At 40.8% G+C, this 25,530-nt stretch overlaps 1 protein-coding gene across 2 annotated transcripts in view; it reads right to left on the minus strand.

The window, feature by feature from the left end:
- The window catches only part of MOXD1 (monooxygenase DBH like 1), a 118,165-nt gene extending 101,119 nt beyond the window's left edge, over nucleotides 1-17,046 (minus strand). For both annotated transcript variants that reach the window (XR_007519288.1, XM_049900946.1), the window contains exon 1: nucleotides 16,233-17,046. Coding sequence is in view for 1 of the 2 variants with exons in the window: in XM_049900946.1 (XP_049756903.1) it covers nucleotides 16,233-16,496 (264 nt within the window). In the remaining variant the exon portion in view is untranslated. The remainder of the gene's footprint in view (nucleotides 1-16,232) is intronic.
- Nucleotides 17,047-25,530: the final 8,484 nt, after the last annotated feature.

The raw sequence follows: 25,530 nt of genomic DNA on the forward strand, positions 1-25,530 counted from the left end.
CCATACTGAAGGCTGTAGGCTTTGATCTCCATCAGTAGGTTCTTCAAGTCCTCTTCACTTTCAGCAAGCAAAGTTGTGTCATCTGCGTAATGCAGGTTGTTCATGAGTCTTCCTCCAATCCTGAGGCCCCATTCTCCTTCTTATATTCCAGCTTCTTGGTTTATTTGCTCAGCATACAGATTGAATAAGTATGGTGAAAAGACACAACCCTGACACACACCTTTCTTGACTTTAAACCACATAGTACCCCCTTGTTCTTTTCGAAAGACTGCCTCTTGCTCTATGCACAGGTTCCTCATGAGCACAATTAAGTGTTCTGGAATTCCCATTCTTCTCAATGTTATCCATAATTTGTTATGATCCACAGAGCTGAATGAATGCCTTTGCACAGTCAATAAAACACAGGTAAACATCTTCCAGGTCTTCTCCATTTTCAGCCAGGATCCATCTGACATGAGCAATGATATCCCATGTTCCATGTTTTCTTCTGAATGGGGCTTGAATTTCTGGCAGTTCCCTGTCAATATACTGCTGCAGCTGCTTTTGAATGATCTTCAGCAAAATTTTACTTGCATGTGATATTAACAATACTGTTTGATAATTTCTACATTCGGTTGGATCACCCTTCTTTGGAATAGGCATAAATATGGATCTCTTCCAGCTGGTTGGCCAGGTAGCTATTTTCCAAATTTCTTGGCATAAAGGAGTGAGCACTTCCAGTGCTGCATCCATTTGTTGAAACATCTCAACTGGTATCCCGTCAATTCCTGGAGCCTTATTTTTCACCAATGCTTTCAGTGCAGCTTGGACTTCTGCCTTCAGTACCATCGGTTCCTGATCATATGCTACCTCCTGAAATGGTTGACCGTCAACCAATTCTTTCTGGTCTAGTGACTCTGTGCATTCCTTCCAGCTTCTTTTGAAGCTTCTTGCATCGTTTAATATTTTCCCTGTAGAATCCTTCAATATTGCAACTTGAGGCTTGAATTTTTCCTTCAGTTCTTTCAGCTTGAGAAATGCCGAGCATGTTCTTCCTTTTTGGTTTTCTAACTCCAGATCTTTACATATTTCATTACAATACTGTGTCTTCTTGAGCTTGAGCCCCTCTTTGAAATCTTCTGTTCAGCTCTTTTACTTCATAATTTCTTCCATTTGCTTTAGTTACTCAACGTTCAAGAGCAGGTTTCAGAGTATCTTCTGATATCCACTTTTGTCTTTTCTTTCTTTCCTGTCTTTTAATGACCTCTTGCTTTCTTCATGGATGATGTCCTCGTGTCATTCCACAACTCATCTGGTCTTCGGTCATTAGTGTCCAATGTGTCAAATCTATTCCTCAGATGGTCTCTAATTTCAGGTGGGATACACTCAAGGTCATACTTGGTTCTCGTGGACTTGTTCTACTTTTCTTCAGCTTCAACATGAATTTGCATATGAGGAATTGATGTTTCACAGTTGGCCCCTGGCCTTGTTCTGACTGATAATATTGACCTTTTCCATAATCTCTTTCCACAGATGTAGTCGACTTGATTTCTGTGTATTCCATCTGGCAGAGTCTATGTATATAGTCACCGTTTATGTTGCTGAAAAAGGTATTTGCAAAGAAGAAGTCATTGGTCTTGCAAAATTATACCATGCGATCTCCAGCATCATTTCTATCACTGAGGCATATTTTCCAACTACTGGTCCTTCTTCATTTCCAACAAGTTAGTATAAAACCAAACCAAACCAAGCCTGTTGCCATCAAGTCAATGCCAACTCATAGCAACCCTGCAAGACTGAGCAGAACTGCCCCATAAGGTTTCAGAGGAGCAGCCGGTGGGTTCGAACTGCTGACTTTTGGCTAGCAGCTGAGCTCTTAACCACTGAGCCACTAGGGAATTTAACATTAAGTTTATATGAAAGTCATTTGAGCTTTAAGCAGAGAGTGAAATACTCTGATTCACATAAAAATATATACATACTACTGTGGCTACTGTGTGAGAATGAAGAGAAGGGGGAATATGAGTGGTAATCAGGAAGCACTCAGGAGTCTCTTGCAGTGGCTTGCACTTGAATGGTGGTAGTAAACTGGAGAGAAGTGGGTAAGTTTTAGATTTAATTTGTAGGAAGAGTCAGCAGAACCTGAAGATGGCTTTTACATGTGGGGTGAAGGAACGAGAAGAAACAAGGGTGACTTAAATTTTTCACTTGAGCTACTAGATGGTGCTATTTACTGAAAGGGGAAAGACTGGGAAGGAATCAGGTTGCGAGTGAATCAAATTAAGTCTGAGATGCCTAACTAGACATCTGGGTGGGAAGTCAGGAGGCAGAGAATATGTAGGATGTTCTTAGATATGTCAAAACAATGCTCTAACCAGGGCTTTCCAGAAACTCACCAACTTTATACTCATCTTTGCTCCTGAAGCTCTCTGAATTCTCGCTTTTTAAGTACCATATATACAAGTCATAAAATTCTTTTTCTTTATGTTTCCAGATTTCAAAGTAATATATTCATTATACATAATTCAAATATACTGAGGTATATAACAGTTATTATATATTAAATACATATTTATATTAATTATATATTAATATTATATATTAAATTTCCTCATAACCTTTGTAACATTCATTGTAGACCTATCCACACAAACCAGAACTTCTTGAGGCTGGTTAAAAAACTGCATGGTCAACTTTGTAGTTGCTAATATCTTCCCTCCCATTCATTTCCTGAACAACCGAGAAGCATGAATGTGAAGTAAAGCTATTTTCACATCACAGGTAAGTTGGAAGACAGCCTGAATGATACCTAATTTCAGATCCCACCAAAGGAGTATGTATCTCAAAAATATTTTTTTAAGAAATGTTCACAGTGTTTGCTTTAATGCTTCCAGTGACAAGCTCAAGGCAATGCATTCAAGTTTAATGCCTCTGATTGTCAGAAATTTCTTTCTTACAGTAAGCCAAAATCTTCTAACCTTTAATGTATAGTAATTGAGTCTTTTTTCTTTCTCCTTCTCTCTGGAGCCTAATAGACAGCATCTAACCCATATTTCTTGGGAAAGACTGTCCACTATTTCAAAGACAATGATTGTGATTTAATTGTTCTTTCTCTAGGCAAACCACTGCCAGCTATTTACCCCATTCCTCAAATACTCTGATTTCTAAAAGTTTCACTATACTTATAGTTCTCCTCTAGAATGTTCTAGTTTACCCACATGTGCTTTAAAAATGCTATTCCTAGAAGGGATACTCCAGTGTGGTCAGATGAGCACAGAGTATAGTGTCAATATTACTTTCTTTGATGAACAAGAGAGTTACAGGCTAATATTGCATTTGTATGTTTAGCAGCCACATCATACATACTATTGGCTCATATTGAGCTTAAAATGAACTAACACTTAGCTCTTTTTCATAAGAATTCCAATTAAGCCAACTTTTAAACATTCTACATAAACAAAGCTACTTTTTATCCAAGTGCTGAACTTTACTTATATTCCCATTGAATTTTTAACTTTTAGATTCCTTTCATTATTTTAATATGTCACTGTCTTTTGAGTACTCATTCTAGTAATTAACGTAGCCAGAATGCTAACAACACATTGGGGTAACATTGGGGTATGGATGTTTAAATATTTATGATTATAAGTAATTCGACCTTATTAGCCCATCATCTACAAGGATATCATAAGAAACCCTGCAAAATTCCTTACGATCATTCAGATGCACCATTTATTTTATAACACGATCTACAGGTCCAGCAAATCACATGCAAAAAGAATGCAGTCTCCTCAGTATAATTTGTTTATTGAAACCATGCTGGCCTCTAGTCTTCAATGATTGCAAAGTGCTTACAACCCGCTTAATGTTTGCTCTCGAATTTTCTCAAACATTGCTATCAATCTCTCCAATTATATGTTTAGCACACACTTTTTCCTTCAGCTGAAAAATTGGGACATTTGTCTTCGTATATCCTTCTGACAATTCTGACAATTCTCTAAGTGATTGATTCATTATAATACCCAAACTTCACTGCTGTTGAGTCGATTCCAACTCACAGTGACCTTACAGGACAGAGCAGAACTGCCCCATAGGGCTTCCAAGGTGGATTTGAACTGCCGACCTTTTGGTTAGCAGCCAAGCTCTGAACCACTGCGCCACCAGGGCTCCAAGATGCATTATAATAGTACGTCGTATTTAACAAGCACTTACAATGTGTCATATACTCTGCTAAGAATTTTACGTGCCTATTCCATTTTATTTTATTTATTTATTTTATTCCATTTAATCCTCATAAAAACCCCATGAGTTAAATATCATTAACCCCCTTCTTCACAAAACGAAACCATCACTAAGGTCACTAAGGAGTTTGCCAAGGGCCACACAACTAATAAGTAGTTCAAACAAAAACCAAACCCAGTGCCATCGAGTCAATTCTGACTCATAGCGACCCTATAGGACAGGGTAGAACTGCCCCATAGAGTTTCCAAGCAGTGCGTGGCAGATTCGAACTGCCGACCCTTTGGTTAGCAGCCGTAGCACTTAACCACTACACCACCAGGGTTTCCAATAAGTAGTAAGCAGTGCTGAATTCACACCCAGTCTAGAAGACTTCCTGGTCTTAACTGCTCAACAGCTATTCGTCAGGTATTTCCTGAGGAGCAGCCAAGCACATGAAATTGCTCCTGGTACCCAGAAAGGAATTGGCAGCAACAGCAGAGTCAACAACTGGTAAATATCCCATCCACACCCTAATACAATACTAATTATCCTCCACTCCTGCTACTCTTCTTCCTCCTTTATAGCTTTGGGGAATTTCACTGCTTATTAATAACCTTTCAGAATGGCAGACCAAAACGGTTGCCACGGAGTCAATTCCGACTCTTGGTGACCCTATGTGCTGCAGAGTAGAACTGTGCTCCATGAGGTTTTCATGACTGTGACCTTTCAGAAGCAGATCATCAGGTCTTTCTGCCGAGATGCCTCTTGGTGGGTTTAAAGTTCCAACCTTTCAGATAGCTGAGTGCTTAACAGTTTGCGCCACCTGGGGAATTTAGAGGGAAGGGAAAAGATGTCTATTTACATGCTGAAAAGATGCTTGAGAATTTTTCCAAGTACCAAGGGAGTCCATTTTGTTACTGTTAATTCTAATAAAAAGGTTTTAGAGCAGAACATTTCTCTTGGCTTAAATACATGCTCAGAATTACCTAGGACTTTCATTTATTCATATTCCTTTATTCACCTGGGGTTGTACACAAATGATAACTATTAGACTTTGTGTAGGCAATACTTTTGTTGCTTAGAAATAAAGAAAATGGTACCAGGTGACAAAAGCTATATAGCAATGCTGGAAGGCTATGAGGCGGAGAGAAAGATTATTGGTTGACCACGTTTTAAAACAGACTACTATCCTTACTTCTTCAATTACTGCTCTTGTTTCTGCAAATAAATTTGAGAAAATAGAGTTAGCAACAAACTCATTAAACTCATTTCAGAAGTGCTTCCATACCAGAAACACCCACCTTATTTTTCTATTTTACAAAACAATCTTAAACGTCTAGGCATATGCTAACCCTTGCTTCAAACATCAAATGGTCACTCTGAACGGCTTTGCATGGTGTTATGCTTTGCATCCGCATACCCTCAACCACAATCTTCCAAGCTTCTGCGAGATGATCACAAGGAAGCTACCTAGTCTTTATCAAAGGACAGGACTATATAAGTTCATAAAACTTGCCTCCAGTTTGGAACCACCTAGGAAACCAGAAAACATAATAATGCCTGTGTCCATCACTCTCTGCCCCCCACCCAGAGATTATGATTTAATTGGTCTGAGATATGGCCTCGGCACTGAAATATTTAAATGAGTCCCAAGTGATTCGACTGTGCAGATGAGTTTGGGAACTACTGACAAGAGGTACCTTCCCCACATCTCTGTACAGCTCATCACCGTACTGCAGTCCTTCATAGCATGAATCCATCTTGGCCCTGTCCAAAGGGACCTGGGTGTTCAAAGTACCAGAAGGCGTTGCTTCTATATGGTATCATCTACCATGAGTTTCCTTGTATGAGTGAGGATTCAGTGCATAAACTTTGCAAGAAAAGATACAGCAATTTAATTTTCTTAAGAAAGCTTAGATTTCAAAGTTTTAGTTTAAAATTGCATTAAAGAAGGAAATGCACCCCATACACATGGTGTTTTGTTTACGTAGTGTCTCAAAGTCTTTTGTTGTTGTGTGCCATCCAGTCGATTCTGACTCATAGTGACTCTACAGAACAGAGTAGAACTGCCCTGTAGGGTTTAGCTCTCTATTATTGAAGGTAACAAAGAACATGAAGTATATGTGAAAAAACACTTAGTATTAAGAATGAACTTCTATAAAATCACCAATTTTCTAGATCAAAGCTTGAGAGCCTCTAGTTGGCTTACTAAATATCTGTGTAATGATGCCACTGAAATAGGAAGGAGAGCTCATGCAGTTCAGACACATTTGAAAAAACATTAATTATATTTCCTCCAGGTAGGCAGTTTGCTATACTCGGGGTTTACTCAGTTCTTTGATGCCCATGCCAGGTAATCTTCTTCATACTATATAATATTTTGAATTATAAACACTATGGTTAACCTTGAAAGACGGCCTACAAAGCCTGGAACACTTGTTTTCCTTTGTGTTTGCATTTTATGCATCCTAATCTGAAATGGTGACCCCCATGTGTCGCCACGTGTTGGAATCAACTCGACGGCAACAGATGTGGTTCTGATGTGGAATCTGAAATAGCCACACACTTGCTCCTTACTACTCTTATCACCCTATTTTAATTCTCTGCACAGCACTTATCACTCTATGATGTTTTTCTTGCTTATTTATTTATTTGCTTACACCTTTGCCAAAATGTGAGTTCCATGATACTATTCATTTCATCTTGTTCAATGCTGCATCCCCAGGATCTAGGAATGTTCGAAAAACCCACAACTGAATGAATGAGCGAATATTCCAAACTTCTCTGCCTATAAGGGTGAGTACTTTATTGAAACAGCCATGTCAAACTCACAAATGTTTCCGATGCTGTGTGACTGGATCCTCAGGTTTACGTATCTACAAAATGGGAAAAATAAGAGTACTGACCTCATAGGGCTACTGTGAAAATTACATGAGATAACACACTTTAAGGATATATCCCGATGCCTGGCATAGATTAAGAGCTCAATGAATGAAAAATCATTTAAAAATCATAAAAGTGCACATCTATGACACAGGAAACAAAAGTATAAGAAAAATATGATGATGGTATTTTATCAGTCTTTTGGAAAAAGTATTTTACAACACATGTCCTTTCACTACTTAGGAAGTAAATCAGAATATGTTTTTTATGTAAGCTTCCAGAAGTAGAAAGGGTACCTAGCCAAGACTCAGAGGAAATGAATCCAGGCTGCTGATCTGTATGGCCTCAAATAAGTCATTTAACTTATCTAAGGCTAAGTTTTCTCACCTGTAAAATTGGGGGTAAGGGAGGGGTTTGAGATCTTAACAGGCAACAAATAAACACACAAAACATCAAAATTCTTTATGAAAACTTTTATCCAAATAAGACTTTCCTAGCAAATTAAATTTGGCCCATATATTCTTTGTATAGCACACAGCTTTCCCATATATAGTTCCAATATTACAGCTAACAGAAATTAGCCATTTGAAATCAATTTTCAGAAAAATCTGCTTATATGCTGTTCTTATGAACGGCTTTTTTTGTTATTGTTCTTCTACAGTAGAATTTAACAAGTTAAAAAGACATGGATTGGGAAGAAGCTTCTGGATAAAATTTTTTGTCTGTTTAAAAGTTCCTTACCAGGTTTAAAAACAGTTATACAATAAGCAGCGTGTTGAGGCATCCGTAAGTACTGTTTATTGTTTATATTATATATGGATCAAACCTCTTCCAGAAACACACGATGTGTAATTCATTCATCCCTTTTGCCAGCAACTTTATTTTAACAGGGCTCTATTTCAAATGGTACACCAATAAACCGCCATTCAGTGTCTCGGAAGTGGACTCTTGCCTCTCCTTGCAACACTTCAGACATGTGCGGATGGTTGCCTAAAGCCTTGAATTCCGTCTGTCAATTCAGGTGCATTGTTGCCTTGGCTGTCAGGTCTGCCCATTTCCCCAGGCTGGCATTAGGAAATCATCTGCTAGGCCAGGGAACCACACAGCTGAAGAGTATCATCATGCGTTAGCACAGCACACTGGAGCGTGTGTCCTTATTACGAATGCACAGAAGCATGAAGCTTGGAGAGGTTCCTTTGTCATCTGGAAATTTGGGGCATAATCTGAAAACTTATAAATATCTCTTTACAAAGCACCAGCTGAGCTGTGTCAGGATTGCGCAATCTCTTCATCAGTCCCTTACAGCCTTTGAATTTGCCTTCCAAACATTTCTTTGTTGCCGTTGGCTGGGGTGCACCATGCACTTAAAAGAAGCCCATCCTTAACCTCAAAGAATGCTCACTGTTTTCTGTGATTTCAAATCAGCTCCAAGCACTTCCTCAAAGAGCAGCCCAGCAGCAATTACCAGGCTGCTAAATACTTACGCCCCCTGATCACAGAAGGGCTTCAGTTTTCCAGGCAGCCAGCAAGCAAGGCTGTAACAAATGATGACATATGTTTCAGCCTCCATTCACTAATGATTTATACCCCCCGAAGAAAGGGTGAATCAATTTTTGTGCAAATTCAACAGACACATCCGACAATGCTGCTCTCTTCTGTAACCCACACAAACTGTGCATTCATCAACCCGAATTACTTGCTTCAAATTAGAGTTCACAGTTGCTAAGTGGTTCGTGGGGGGATGAGGGTTGCTCTGTGTCAAAAAAGGGGCAAAGAACAAGGAAAGGACATGAATCCGTCAGAAAAGTGAAAGTTGAGCTGATTCACTGAGACAATTACAGTGAGGTTTTAAAAACCAATACACTTCTGTGAAAGATAGTATAGAAACAGATCTCAGCAACTGTACAGGGGTAACATATCTGTGAATGTAAGCCACTCCAGAACAATTTACCCAACAGGCTCCACAGACACAAGGTTTACCTCACTATCACAACACTTCTGTCTTCTGTTTCAATCGTACTTGGTTATCTACCCGTTGAGGACATATCTCCAGACAGGGTCACAGGGGTTACAAAATGTTGTTGTTGCTGTTGGTAGGTGCTATCAAGTTCGTTCCTACTCATAGCAACCCTATCTATGTACAACAGAACGGAATACTGCCGAGTCCTGCACCATGCTCATAATCATTGCTTTGTTTGAACCATTGTTGCCGCCACTGTATCAATCCATCTCATTGAGGGTCTTCCTCTTTTTTGCTGACCCTCTACGTTACTAAGCATGATGTCCTTCTCCACAGACTAGTCCCTCCTGATAACATGTCCAAAGAATGCTTCTAAGGAGCATTCTGGCTGTACTTCTTCCAAGACAAATTTGTTCATTCTTCTGGAAGTCCATGGTATATTCAATATTCTTCGCCAACAGCATAATCCAAAGGTATCAATTCTTCTTTGGTCTCCCTTAGTCATCATCCAGCTTTTTCATGAGGTGACTGAAAATACCATGGCTTGAGTCAGGTGCACCTTAGTTCTCAAAAAGACACATTTGCTTTTTAAAACTTTAAAGGGACCTTTTGCAGCACATTTGCCATTTGCGCAATGCAATATATCACTTGATTTCTCAACTGCTGCTTCCAGGAGTGTTGATTGTGGATCCAAATAAAATGAAATCCTTGACAACTTCAATGTTTTCTGCATTGACCACGATGTTGCTTACTGGCCGAGGGGTGGGGATTTTTGTCTTCTTTACACTGAGATATAATCCATGCTGAAAGCTGTTGTCTTTGACCTTCATCAGTAAGTGCTTCAAGTCTTCTATTCTTTCAGCAAGCAAGGCTGCTTCATCTGAAATCACAGGTTGTTAATGAGTCTTCCTCCAATCGTGATGCCTTGTTCTGACTGATGATATCTGCTCCATCGTCTCTTTCCACAGATGTAGTTGATTTGATTCCTCTATATTCCATCTGGAGCCCTGGTGGCACAGTGGTTAAGAGCTCAGCTGCCAACCAAAAGGTCAGAAGTTCAAATCCAGCAGCCATTCCTTGGAAACTCTATGCGGAAGCTCTGCTCTGTCCTATACGGTTGCTACGAGTCAGAATCATCTTGACAGCAATGGGTTTTTAAATGGGTATTCCACCTGGCGAGGTCTGTGTGTACAGTCACCATTTACGCTGTTGAAAAAGGTATTTCCAATGAATAGGGCATTGGTCTTACAAAATCCTATCATTCAGTCTCCAGTGTCATTTCTATCACCAAGGCCTATTTTCAAATTACTGATTCTTGTTCATTTCCAACTTCTGCATTCTAATCACCGATAATTATCAATGCGTCTTGATTCCATATTTGACCAATTTTAGACTACAGAAGTTGGTAAAAATCTTCAATTTCTTTATCTTTGGCCTTAGTGGTTGGTGTGTAAATTTGAATAATAGTTGTATTAATTGGTCTTCCTTGCAGACCTATGGATATTATCCTATCACTGACAGAGCTGTACTTCAGGATGGATCTTGAAAAAAAAAAATTTTTTTTGTGATGATGAATGCTATCCTGCTCCTTTTCAATCTGTCAATCCCAACATAGCAAACCATATTATTGTCTTATTCAAAATGGCCAATACCAGTCCACTTCAGCTCACTAATGCCTAGGAAATTGATCTTTGAGGACTCCATTTCATTTCTGACAACTTCCAATTTCCCTAGATTCATACTTTGTACATCCCACATCCCAGTTACTAATGGATGTTTGAGGCTGTTTCTTCTCATTTTGAATCGTGTCATGTCAGCAAATGATGGTCCCAAAAGTTTGACTCCATACATGTCAGTAAGGTCAACTCTTCTTTGAGGAGGCAGCTCTTCCTCAGTTGTATTTTGAGTGGCTTCCAACCCAAAGGACACATCTTCCAGCATTACAAAACACAATGTCCCGCTGCTATTCATAAGGTTTTCGCTGGCTAATTTTTTCTAACGTAGATCACCAGGTTCTTCTTCCCAATCTGTCTTAATCTGGAAGCTCTGGTGAAACCTGTCCACCATGGGTGATAACCCTGCTGGCATTTGAAGTACTAGTGTCCTAGCTTCCAGTATCACAGCAACACTCAAGTCACTATGACTATGGCAAGTATGGGCAGGGCAAATTTCCGTAAAACCAGATCTCTGCAGATAGTTCTAAGGACAGTTAAACCTGTTGCCTTGAGGCAAGGAAATTCAAAATCTGTTTCTACTCCACATGCCTGATGGTAAATGTCACACTGCCCTATGGAGGTGTTCTCATTGGTTCTAACCCTGAATTAATGATTGGTAAAAAAAATTTTTAATGGCTCAGCTGCTAACTGAAAGGTAGGCAGTTCAAACCCACCACCTGCTCGCGGGAGAGAGATGTGGCAGTCTGCTTCCCTAAAAATTACAGCGTTGGAAACCCTACAGGGCAATTCTACTTTGCTTTATAGGTTCCCTATGAGTCAGACTCCATAGTAACGAGTTTGAGTTTTTTGTTTGTTTTAACCATTTTAAAGTATTTCTGGTGGCGCGATGGTTAAGCACTTGGCAGCTAACCAAAAGGTTGGCAGTTCAAACTCACCAACCACTCCATGGAGAAAAGATCTGGCAATCTGCTCCAGTAAAGATTACAGCCTAGGAAACATGATGGGGCAGTTCTACTCTCTACCATAGGGTCCCTATGAGTCGTAATCGACTCAACAGCACACAACAACAATAACCACTGAAAGGGGATGGCAGTGGGGTCCACTGGTAGAATTCTTACCTTCCATGCAGGAAACCACGGTTCCATTCTGAGACAATTCATCTCATGTGCAGCCACCACCCATCTGTTCATGGAGTCTTGTGTGCTGCTATGATGCTGAACTGGTTTCAGAGGAACTTCCAGACTAAGATAGATTAGGAAGAAAGTCCTGGCAATCTACTTCCAAAAATCAGCCAGTGAAAACCCTATGGATCACAGTGGTCTGATCCCACTGTGCATGGGATCACCATGAGTTGACACCGACTCAATTACAGCTAAAAAGAACAACCAATGAAAGGAGTCTCTGGGTGGTACAAATGATTAACATACTCAGTTGCTAACTGAAGCTCCTCGGAAGAAAGGCCTGGCAGTCTGTTTCTAAAAAATCAGCCACTGAAACACCTACAGAGCACAGTTCTACTATGACACACGTGGGGTTGCCATGAGTTGGAATCGACTCAATGCCAGCTGGTTTAACCAACTGAAACCTATAGGGCTGCCAAGTAATAGAAATATTTTTCTAAGAGGAGAAGAGGGAGTATAGAATAAGAGGAAAGCAGAAAATTTACTAAGGTTTCACTAATTTCTTGTTAGGCAGAGATGTGTGCATGTGTGTAGAAGAGACACAGAGAAAAGAAGGTGAACAAGTAAACACTGCCCCTCAGTTTCAGTAGTGTCAGGAGAGAGTGGATACATGTAGACAGGAACTCTAAAGTGGTGGTAAGAAAGAGACTATGGCAAGTCAGCGAGGATGGATGTGGCAGAATATATTTTCCAGTGATGCCTCACTAATATATCCCATTCCCATGTGGTCCTTTTATAACATGATGTTGAGGTGGAGTCTATGTTCCTTCTTGAATCTGGTGAGCCTGAGACCACAGCAGAAGTAGCGTTATATGAGTCAAAGGCTAAGTCCTAAGATGCTGTATATACAGCTTCCATCTGGGTCCCTTAATAGGTTCATTCTTGGGACCCAGTGTGGTGAGGAAGCCAAGCAGCCGCATGGCAAGTCTGTACTCTCTCCACAATACCAGCTGAGGTCTGCAGTCAACAGCCAACATCAACCACCTGACATGTGAGAGAGCGAGCCTTCAGATGATTCCAACCACCGCTTGAGTTGGCACCAAGTGAAATAGAGAAGAGCTGTCCCCACCAAGCCTGCTCAAACTGAAGACTTGTGAGCAATCACTGAGTTAAGCCACTACATTTCTGGGGTGATTTGTTCCACAAGGATAGGTAACCAGAACAATGGTCAAGACTCCTGTGATGCACAGTTCCAGAACACACCACCATAGCCACTGTATCCTGACAGGGGACCTATTTTGAGGCACAGAATAACCCTGGCCTGAAAAAAATGGGACCTGTCTCTCTGGGTCTAATCAATCTTCATAATTTCAGTTGATTCTTTCTTAACCTTGGTTTTTTTCTTCTTGGTCTCATATTTTCAAACATAAATTAAAAAGAAGACACTTTGACTTTTTAACGGATCCAACCCTCCCACAAAATGCTTTAAATTGCTCATGGGATATAGCCCAACTGAAATTGTGTGTCTATGTGTGAGTGTGTGTGTGTGTGTACACTACATGATGTTGCCAATAGTTAGTGATCAGAAGATTTTACAAATTTCTGTCTTTCTCAAAAACAACAGTGAGACCTGGAATACGGACAGGCTTTGCATTCCCACGTGGCAGTAACTGGCTCAATTCTCATTTCCTCAGTCCCCTCTACTGCCTGTTCCACTTAAAGCCACATCCATTACTCTTTCACATTTCCTGCCTGACCCTATAAGTACTTGAGTTTGTGACATCTATTTAGTCAGCAATTCTCTACCCAGTTGTTTGGAATTTACTCCTATATGTTATTCAGGAGTTAACACCCTCTTGAAAAGAGTATCAAATAATCAGAATAATAAAAAAATAAAAAATATTTAAAGGTCCAGTTTAAGATAAAAAAAAAAAAAGAAAGAATGGAATAAAATATATAGGAAAAAGCCACAAGGTGAGGTGACTGGGATGTCCATTTAGGTTATTATCATCCAGTCTAATGTCATTCTACAACAACATACACTGATGCCCCAGCAGCCAACGCTTTTTGTTTCATCATTCCGTGTAAAGTTTGTTCTCACTGGGAATAAAACTACACGAAATCCAAAGTCGATCAATACAATCACATACACTACGTTTAAGAACCCTATTTACCCTTTGATACAATTGCTGAGGATACCCTTGTGATACCAATGTATGAAGAATCTGAAATAAACAGTTTCTAGGGAGAAGATCCAGTCTCCAGGGTTGAAAAATGAAATCACTGAGCCTGAATGATCCAGCTGGAACTGATGCATTCTTTTTCATTTATAGTCTTTCATCTTATTAAAGAGATTTTTAATAAGTTATCTCTCCACTTAACTGATTACAATAATTTTATTGTACTTTGCAGGCCGTAAATGAGTAGAATATTTGAAGGAATGAAGTGGGAGAGGGTGTCGGCCATGAAAAAAATTATTATCCTTTAATTATGGAAATAAGGATTTTTATTTTCTTAGGAATAAAAATAAAGGCGAAAATCCTACTTTTTGCACATTAAATATACCGAGAAAATGTCCACTTGGAAGGTTTATCTTATAGTGATATGTAATAATTAATTATGTTAAGAAAAGTTCTTTGGATACTAATCTAAAAAACACTTAACTCTTATGCAATCTTTATCAAGTAGTAGCAACAATGTGAAAATACTCCACAGTTTAACAAAATCTACATCTGTGGTGGATGCTGAAACAGCCTTCTACTTTTGGCCTCTCACTTGGTATCAAACTGGGTAGGCTTTCTAGAAATGCTACTCTATGGGGGGAGAGAGGAAATCAAGTTAACTTTTAAAGTGTACCCTGTTTTATGATGTTACCATAGTAAGCTTTCTCACATCCTCTTCTACAAAGTCAGCAAAGGATAGTTAAGGAGCTTGTTAGGCTCCCCATCAAAAAAAAAAAAAATCTTTGGCTGAGATAGGTATTTAAACAATCACAGGGGAGTAAGTTCACAAATTGAATGTCTGCAATTTTGCAGCAGGAGGAAATTTTTCCGTCAGTGACTTGTTCAGCAGAGTGTAATCCTCATAAAACTTTACTGGAGTTGTAGCATACTTATTTTTGGAGGAAATGATTAATTCGTTAAAAAAAAAAAAAAACAGACAATGAATGGGACCATGTTGAACTTTGCACTACTGCCATTTTCTCTATTTCTAGCACAAGTTAGTAGCTCAGGGCCAGAATCAGGGTTCAAACCTGGTGGCATGTCAGAGTCGGAATTTTGTGGAAGTCGAATTTACAAATCAGGGATAAACTTCCTGAGAACTTCACTCACATCCACCTGGTACATTGATTTTAATATTATTCAAGCCTAAACAAAAAGCCAGGACAACTAGGAGTTTTCATTTGGACCAAGAAAGCACAGTGCAGAATTTTGGGATGAATTTGGTAAGTAACAAAAAGTGTATATTCACCACGATGTTCTGTCATCGTGAAAAAGTGTTCAAATCCTGGTCAAGATAAAATACACAAAGAAAACCTAATCACTTTATCATTCTAGTTATCCCGCAATTCCTTTTTTTTTTTTTTCCTATTCATAAAGACATCTATCAGCAGACAATGTCGCTACTCAGGCTCATTTAAAGCCAATCCACTTAACTGCTGACTACTGAAATAAGTGAGAAGTTCTCCACAGGTATTACGAGATTTTGCCGGGGAACTGCAGATTTTGGAGATCTCTAAATGCGGCCTCCTAGGCGCTCAAGGGAAAGCAAAGTTCCTAACCAATCCTTGTGGGCCCTCCTCTCACCTTGCTGATGAAGCAAGCAGCTTGCAAAGCTCCGCGACTGGGGGCTCCAAAAAAAAAAAAACCGTTGCTATCCAGTCGACTCCAACTCGTAAAGACCCTACAGCAGCTCTGATTTGGGAAGTTCTCAGATCTCCAACCCTAGACAGCTAGAGAGCAAAGTGCAAAGTTCTCTGGCGCCACAATTTTGAGAGCTGTCCCTCTAGGTCTCCAAAGCCGGTGTCCCTCTCCATCAGGGATGAACGAGAATGTGTGGCAGGTGTGCACATGGAGGAGTTCTGTAATGGGGGGCACTAGGCACAGGACGGGGTTCAGAGAGGGAAAACTGCCTGGAGTCACCCGCGCTCAGCTTCCCGGGGCGAAAACTCCTGCAGCACAGTAGCGGGCGCCTTCTGATCCGGGAAAGCAGGAGTTGGCCGCGAAGGTGAGAAAGAGTGCGGCGCTGGGGATACGCGACTGCGGAGCACGAGGGTGTCCAGCCTCGCCGGGGAATGGGTGTCTCACCCCGCGCCCCCACTCCTGGAGGCTTCCCGGGATCTGGACGAAGATGGGCTCGGTGGGGCGGGCTCCGGAAGGGGGACAAACTTACCTGGAGGTAGGGCCGCCCATGGGCCACCCCGCCCACGACGATGTCAGCCTCGGCCATGGCCCCGTTGGGCGAGAAGCCGAAACCCACGTAGCCGGTGGTGCGCACCTCGAGGCGGAAGGCGAGACGGCCGCCCCGCTGGCCCCAGCTCAGCCAGTACTTGCCCTCCGAGTCGAGGAGACTGCGGTGCGGGTAGGGCCGGCCCGAGCCCCCCGCGGCCACCCCGGGGGGCAGCGCCCACAGCAGGAGCAGCAGCCAGCGGCACATGGTAGGGCTCCGCGGAATGAGGGCGCGAGCGGCGGCACGCGGGGCGGCAGCAGCGGGAGGCTGGGACCGCCCCTGGGCCCGCGCGCCCGCAGGGGCCGGCCCCTCTCCCCGCCCTGGAGGCCCGGCGCGCCCCGTCCCGTCGGGCCGGGTCCTGTCTGCTCTCGCCGGACCGGGGCTCTACCGCCGACCCACCTGCCGCCCCCAGCCCGACCTCGGGGCTGGGCTCAGTGGGAAGGAAAGCGAGGAGCTTCCAGCGACCGCGGTAGGGGGAAAGCGGAGCGGAGAACTGGGGGCCGAGGGGGAAGGCGGAGAGTCCTGGTGCGGGGAGAGCGCGGGCACGGGGGCGTGGGGAGGGATGCGGCGGGAAAGAGGAGAAAAGGATGAGCCGGCAGAGCGAGTTTAGCGGAGGAGGGGAGGGGCTGAGCGAGCAAAGGGTGTGATGGAGGGAGAGACCGAGAAAGTCCTGACCAGGGCAACTCGTTAACACAACCGTGTCCTTTGCTGTGGGTTTTCCGAAGCCACCATGCCTGCGCGGGTGAGGGAACTTGTTTCACCGCCTCCATTTGTAATCGTCTTGTCCCTTCACCCCGCACGGTCCCAAGTTATCCTTCCTCAGGGCTAGTCAGCGCCCTGGTGTTTGCCTGTTTGTTTTTTTTTTTTTTTGGTGGCGGGGTTGGCGGGGGGGAGGTATTCCTTGTTTTATTTTTCTGAAGGGACAAATTCTACCAAACTGTTTTGTCATCAGCACAGTAACTCAGGCTCAAGGTATCATTTGAGAGTTAAAATTTAATTTGAAATCCTGTTATTTCAGTTTCTGGCCATGGTCATGTTTACCGAAAGTTTTTGCCCGGTTCCTTTGACCACTTCACTCCTGTCTTAAGAATGCTCAACTATAAATTAATTACCTTATTTATTTACTTATGTCCTACTGTGTTTCAAAAAAGTTTTAAGGTGGCTTAAAAATACAAACAATAAAAAATAGAAAAGCAGGTAGGAGAGGGAATCAGATGAAAAAATATGGATAAGAAGAACGCTGCAAATATGTACAATTCTCCGGACTTGAAGGCTCCACACAAGCAGCTTATAATTTTTCTCTCCCTCAAGTTAATGTTTCCGCCTGTCTTGTTCTTATTCCTGTTTTCTTTTCTTATTTCTTCTCGCATAGTTACCAGCACGCACCTAAGCTATGTTCTCCCAAGGATTCAGGCGTATTTGGCCACGTCTGGAAGGTAGCCTCTTAAGTGGACGGTTTACCTGGCGATCAAAGAGCTTCCTGGGAAGAGACTCATCCCAAGGAGTCAGGGTCCGCAGGCTTAGCCAATGGCAATAGGTAAGCATCAGAGAAGAGTCGTGTGGAGACCTTGGGACAGGCAGAAATAAAAGTGCCTGTGAATCCTCCTTATAAGAACTGAGGCAATGAGAGTTATGAAAGAACAGCAGCCCACTGCCTCTGCTCCAATGTCACCTACTGGGTAGACATCAGGAGCAGCAGCATCAACTACAGCCACCCGAGAATAGCAACTGGTTCTAGGAGGGACCTTCTCCAGGCTCTGGGGGTTGGCTGCTGCTAGCTTCAGCCATGAAGAGAGGGAAGATATGGAGAATAAAGAGGAACAAAATGGTGGACACGAAAGTCAGGAGGAATGAACGTGGCACTATATGAGGCAACTTCACCTCTCACTGTATTGGCAAGGATTTCAGGGGAGTTTATTACCTGGGTGACACAAACAGTTAAATGCTTGGCTGCTAGCAGAAAGGTTGGTGGCTCAAGCCTACCCAGAGGAGCCTCTGAAGACAGGCCTGGCAATCTGCTTCTGAAAGGTCACAGCCGTGAAAGCCCTGCAGAGCACAGTTCTGCTTTGCACACATGAGGTTGCCATTTGTTGGAATCTACTCAACAGCGGTGAACACCACCAACAATTTACTCCAAAATGATCAAAGGCAAACTTCCTATTTTGTGACCCTACTTTTATTCCTAGGGTGGAAGAGCCTGGAAAATGTAGCTATATCTGCCTCCTGGGGTTCCTTATGTAAGTCCCAAATTCACATCTACCAGGACATTTTCTGTCTCCTTATTAAAAAAAAAAAAAAAAATGGTGTAATGTCTTCTAGAATCTGACTCCCATTTACTGCTCCAGCCTCAACTTCCACCACTCTGATCTCTCTCACCCACTGCCCTCTAAAAAAAAAAGAAAAGAAAGAAAAGATAACCCAAACCTTTGCAATTCAAGTTGATTGCTACCCATAGGGACCTTATAGGACAGATTAGAACTGCCCCATAGGGTTTCCAAGGAACAGCTGGTGAATTTGAACGGCCAACCTTTGGATTAGCATCCGAGCTCTTAACCATTGCCCCTAAAAAAAAAAAAACAAAAAACCAAACTCACTGCCATCAAGTAGATTCTGACTCATAGTGACCCTAAAGGACAGAGCAGAACTGCCCTGTAGAGTTTCCAGGGAGCACCTGGCAGATTTGAACTGCCGTAGCACTTAACCACTATGCCACCAGGGTTTCCCCATTGCCTCTACGCACATAAAAATCACCTCTAGAATCCTCCATAGAGAGGCATGCTGATTCACACCTTGGTGCCTTTTCAGGTAACTCACTATGCCCCAATTGCCCTTTCTCCTCTTTATTCTTTGAAGCATTTTTTTCTCATCTCCCTTCCCACACCTCAACAGTCAGTTTGCATCAAGCCCTGACTGCAGTGCCCTACCTAGAATGCTCGGTACAGACCTCGTTATGGCCCCCCTAACACTTCAGTGCCCTCCCTATCTGTGTGTCTATTTTCCGTCACAGACAGTAAGTCTCTTTAAGCCAGGCACCATATCTGATTCTTTGTCGCAACCCCATTGCACAGAATATGGACCAGCATGCAGTAGATATTTAAGGAATACTTGTAGGAAGAGAGAATAGATTCATGTCCAGATTCATGTCCAGCATCCTCTTAACAAGGTTGGAGTGTAAGGAGAAAGCTTGGCCCCCGCATATGATTGAATGTTCTACTCTGCGTTAGTGTTGAGGCAAAAAAGTAAAGATGCACCATTGAATACGCAAAAGAGAAGATCCTAAATTGCTTTTATTATTTCACTAAGTAACATCACAGAGCGTGAGGTTGTTGTCTTTTGTGTGTCTATGACTCACATTGCGTCTAAAACCAAGTGCTCAAGAAATACTAAAACTAATATAATCATCCTGAGATTAAGCCAACAGACAGAATATTATTAGCATAATTTATACTCTAAAGGCCTACTCTGCTTTGGCTTGAATTACCCCAGTAACTGCCAGCAATGAGAAAAATTTTTTTTTGTAAATGTGCTTTGCAAGCTGCCTAAATACCCTGGGTCAGAACCAACTTCCCACTTCTCTTGCACAGAGGCCTCAGTTTCTCAGTTTGGAAATCCCTATATAAATGCTTATCTTAAATTTGTAAGGAAACCAGGACGAGAGCATAGGTCTTTTAAAAACTCAGGATATAGGCAGAGAAGAGAAAGAAATTAGTGGCGGGGTTTCAATTTTATTTTTTCAATATTGTTTTTGTAAAAATGATACATGCTCCTTGTTTAAGTAAAAAAAAGTCAGAAAATATAGAAAAGTATGAATAAGAAAGTAAACTAAAAAAATCACCTGAAATTCCACTGTCCAAAGAGAGCCCTTGTGAACCATTCTCTTCAGACAGGAATTAGACTGGACAGTGGGATGGAGAGGGATGCTGGTGAGGAGTGAGCTTCTTGGATCTGTTGAACACTTGATCACCTTTCTCGAGGGGAGATGAAAGGGTAGCAGGAGTTAGAAGCTGGTGGAATGGACAGGAAAAGAAAGAGTGGAGGGAGGGAGTGGGCTGTCTTACTAGGGGGAGATCAATTGGGAGTATGTAGCAAGGTGTATAGAAGTTTTTGTGTGACAGACTTGTAAACTTTCGCTTAAAGCACAATAAAAATTGAAAAAAAAAAAAAAAAGAATGGCCCTTGTGTGCATTCCGGGAACATCTTTTCAGAGCTCAGATCCATTGAAGCCTTGGAGGAATAGCCTGCTGGACAAGAACTTGGGAAGAAACAGGTGAATTAATTTCATAAGACTCCACTTGAAATAAATGGGGAGACCCTATAATCATGCCAGTTACAATCACATTTTTTTAGGCTTCACAGAATAGGCACAGTTAGAGATTCCACCCACCCAGTGCCATCGACTATTCCGACTCATAGCAACCCTATAGGACAGTGTAGAGCTGCCCCATAGAGTTTCCAAGGAGTGAGGTCTTATTTAAGTTCAGGACATTTAACCAAATTACTCATTCTTAACAATGAATCATTTCTCACCCTTTTCAGTCAGGAATTTTAAATGTACTATTTATTTTGAATCCTCGCCCATTCTGATACACAGCTTGAGACCAGTCAGTGTGACTGCACCCATGCTGAGTTTCCTCACCTCCAAATCCTCTACTGCTAAGGTTTATTTATATTCCCACATTCATTGACTGCAAGAGGAGGAGGGAGGTGGAGAAAGAAAGAAAGCCCAGTGGACAGCAGCAAGTCACTGTAAAGCCACTTGGTATGAACTAGGGTTGTCTGAACTGGGCTTTTCCTCCTTTGGAATATCATCAGGTTCCTGTCTACTTTTACCTAAGGTGCAACAATAATACTAAATATTTATAAAGTTCCTGTCTTCTAGGGAGCTCAAAGAAAAATATTTATTTAAATGATCTCAGCAGTTCTCTAACACTCAAGCATTTCCTCACTTTAGTCTATAAACTAAGCCACTTGTGTGGATAGGTGAGCTGGTTCAAGTTAACGCTATGAGTCAGTGGCAGCAAAGCCAAAAATAGAACTTTGGTTTCTTTTTTTTTTTTTTAATACATACTTTCTCTTGCTCTCACCTCATGTCCAATAAAAAACAATTTTGCAAGCCACCAGGTCATTACCATCAAACTTTCTTTCAACAAGGATGATATTTTTTATATAAGCAGGATTTTGTGATACATTATTAGCTCCATGTTATATTCCTCATTTTGATAATGGACGGAGAAGGTGTCTTAGTTATCTACTGCTGCTATAACAAACATACCACAAGTGGATGGCTTTAACAAACAAATTTATTCTCTCACAGTCTAGGAGACTAGAAGTCCAAATTCAGGGCACCAGCTCCAGGGGAACGCTTTCTTTCTCTGTCAGCTCTGGGGAAGATCCTTGTCATCAATCTTCCCCTGACCTAGGAGCTTCTCAGTGAGGGACCCTACGTCCAAAGGACACACTTTGGGCCTGGCTCTTCTTGCTTGGTAGTAATGAGGTCCCTTTTCTCTCGGCTTGCTTCTCTTTTATATCTCAAAAGAGATTAACTCAAAATACAACATAACCCTGTAGATTGAGCCCTGCCTTATTAACATAACTGCCCCCAATCTTGCCTCTTTAACATACAGTGGTTAGCATTTACAACACATAGGATAATCACATCAGATGACAAAATGGTGGACAACTACATAATACTGGGAATCATGGCCTAAGCAAGTTGATACATATTTTGGGGGGACACAATTCAATCCATAACATTAAGTTTATAGTATATTTTTATGATCAGGAAACTGAGATTGCTCAGAAATTGAATACCAGTTGGCACTGAAATTCCATTACTCAAGCTCTTTCATACAAAAATCGCAGCAAGCAAACCGCTTTCTCTGTGCAAAACCTATTCTTCAGTATTATCTATAAACTATGCTCTGAAATAAAACAGATTCAACTTTAAAAAGTCTGTGAAAGAAAAAAAAATCCTCTTTTTTATCACTATTGACCATCTGTTAGAAATTTCCTTTGTAGGGAACAACGATATGTATCAATAATATGGTAGGGAAAAATTTATTTATACTGAGTACTTCACCTATATTGATGTAAGCCATGTTCAAAAAGCTTTTTGGGTATTGATGACAGCCACCAGCCCTGGAATTATGCTCATTAACAGAGTCATCTTTATCATAAGGAAAATAACCATGTCCTTACATTTTGCAAATCTAAAATGATATTATTTAAGTTCTTGCTTCTATGGGGATCAGGCAACTGAAGCTGCTCATGACTATGGGAGGAGAAATGAGGGATGATAAAATGTGCTGAGTTAGCCATAGGAATGAAGCTTTGGAAGGAACTTCAAAATCATAGTGCAAATGAGGGAAGCAAGTCTTGGTAAGTGAATTATTCAAGGTTTGAAAGTTTTTTTTTTTTTTTTAGAAACAAGCAGCACAACTGGTTGCCTGACACAATTGACAACAATGTCTAGCATCTTCCTTGTTCCCTTCCTAACAGTTACTCTGTTTGGTGAACATTTCAAGTTCATTTTTGGTATTGGTTTTACCAAGTGTCTCAGTTTCTTAGTGCTACAATAACAGAAATACCACAAGTAGGTGCCTTTAACAAACAAAAATTTATTTTCTTTTTAGGATGCTAGAAGTCCAAACTCAGGACACCAACTCTAGGGGAAGGTTTTCTCTTTCTGTTGGTTCTGGGGGAAGTTGCAAGTCTCTTTTCAGTTTCTGTTTCCGGCTTCTTTAGCAATCTTCATGTGGCATCTATCTTCCCGTTTGTTCCTGCTTCTTGCCTAAAATGTTCCTTTTATAGCTCAAAAGTGATTGGCTTAAAACACACCCTACACTGATATGGCCTCATTAGTATAACAAAAACCTATTTCCAGATGAGATTATATCCACATGTATCGGGGTTAGGATTTACAGCATATATTTTGCGGGGGCACGATTCAATCTCTAACACCAAGTTTTAGCTTCCAGAAATATGTTGGGAGGAAAAAGAATAGAGAAGAAGAGATAATTGTGAATACAGTGATATAATTCTCAAACCCAGGACGCCCATGCTATCACCCTCTGGTTATGCTGTTGTCTGGAAGACTATCCAGGACATTGCATGAATTTGTATTTTAAGGCAAACTGAGGAATTGTGTTGTTAAATGTTCTGTTTTCATTGTAGTAGTGATTTGTTAATATTTTCCATTTTATACTTCCTACAGGCTGTATAATATCAGTTTCATCTCTCAAATCATGTCCAGTAGATAATTAGCTTTAAGGACTCACACACACGGTATAGGAAATTTCAGTGATTTATGTAGAACGCTAAAGTTTTTCTAAAGCTTATTGTATTCTTAGGATCATTTAATCTTTTTTTTCCATTGTGACATATGGTCTCCAAATATCTCGTTTTGAAATGAAGTAGAAGAAAAATAACAATGAGGACAATTAAATATATAGAAATAAAGCAGGCAAACAAACATGGATTTTTATTAAGGGACATGGATTAACATAAAAATCATTTCAAGCTTGAGTCAAAGAAAATGAGAAAATTTTCTCAGTAGTTTATCTTGAAATTAGTACATGTTGATTAACTGTTGCTAAACTGAAAATTTTTAAATGGAGCCTATGAACACCTCTCAATTTTCCCTCATTTAATGTTTCTCCATATGTAGTACTTCTCATCAAGATATGCAGTCTAGTGAAAGCATCAGAATACAGAATTCTTTGACTTGAAACTACAAGTCAATGGATATATAAGTTTTTGTCAATCCTCTGAACACTGTTCTGAAAAGCCATCATTTTATATAGGATTTACACCCATGTTGGTTCAAAACTTGCTACTGACATATTGGCATATGTGTGTTTATATTGTGTTTATATTGAGGTAAGGCAAAAAGTCTCCCTCCAGCCCACGCTGCAAAATTCACTTTGGATCTGTTCTCCACTTCTATCCCTCCTCTCCCCATTTGTTATACATACACAGACAACACATGCACACATACACGTCTATATACATTGTTTGTGGGAAGTGACACCCAAAATTATGCAAAATAAGATTAAATTAGAAATAAGCTTCTCCTTCCCATCTCAAAATTATATGACATATTGTACATATTCTCCAAAAAAGACATTCTCACTAGAGGAAGTAATGTACCCTTAGTTTTAAATTGAAAAATCCCAGAAGACAACCATGATTTTGTGAGTTTTAGAGAATTTATATTTCAACCTGAGTTTAAATGGACGTTTGAGTGCTGGTTAAAAAAAAAAAAAAGTGGTGCATAAACTTTCAATGCGCCTAAAGAAACCTATATATCAACAGAATTTCAAGCCAGATTCAGAAGAGGACAAAGAACAAGGGATATTATTACTGATGTCAGAAGGATCTTGGCAGAGAATACCAGAATGATATCTACCTGTGTTTTACTGACTATGTGAAGGCATCAACTTTGTGGGTCATAACAAATTATGGATAACATTAAAAAGAATGGGAATTCCAGAACACTTAATTGTAGTTATGTAAAACCTCTACATGGATCAAGAGGCAGTAGTTCAAACAGAACATGGTGATACTGCGTGGTTTAAATCTGAAAAGGGGTTCTGCAGGGTAGTGCTTTTTCACTTCACTTATTCAATCTGTATGCTGAGCAAATATCCGAAAAGCTGAACTATATAAAGAGAAGAGAGCATCACGATTGGAGGAAGACTGATTAACAACCTGAGATATGTAGATGACACAACCTTGCTTGGTGAAAATGAAGACAATGTGAAGCACTTACTGATGAAGGTCAAAGACTACAGCCTTCAGTATGTATTATACCTGAACATAAAGAAAACAAAAATCCTCGCAACTCAGCCAATAAACATCATCATGATAAATGAAATTGAAGTTGTCAAAGGTTTCATTCTACCTGGATCAACAATCAACGTCCATAGGAGCAGCAGTCAAGGAATCGTATGACACATTGTATTGGACAAATCAGTTGCAAAAGACTTCTTTAAAATCTTCAAAAGCAAAGATGTCACTTTGCTGACTAAGGTGTACCTGATCTAAGCCGTGGTATTTTCAATTGTTTCATATGCATAGGAAAGCTGGGCAATGAAAAGGAATACCAAAGAAGAACTGACACATTGGAATTGTGATACTGGAGAAGAATATTGAATATACTGTGGACAGCCAGAAGAACAAACAAATATGTCTTGAAGGAAGTACACCAGAATGCTCCTTAGAAGTGAGAGTGACTAGACTT

This window comes from Elephas maximus, chromosome 1 (assembly GCF_024166365.1).
Source record: "Elephas maximus indicus isolate mEleMax1 chromosome 1, mEleMax1 primary haplotype, whole genome shotgun sequence".
Classification (NCBI taxonomy): Eukaryota; Metazoa; Chordata; class Mammalia; order Proboscidea; family Elephantidae; genus Elephas; species Elephas maximus.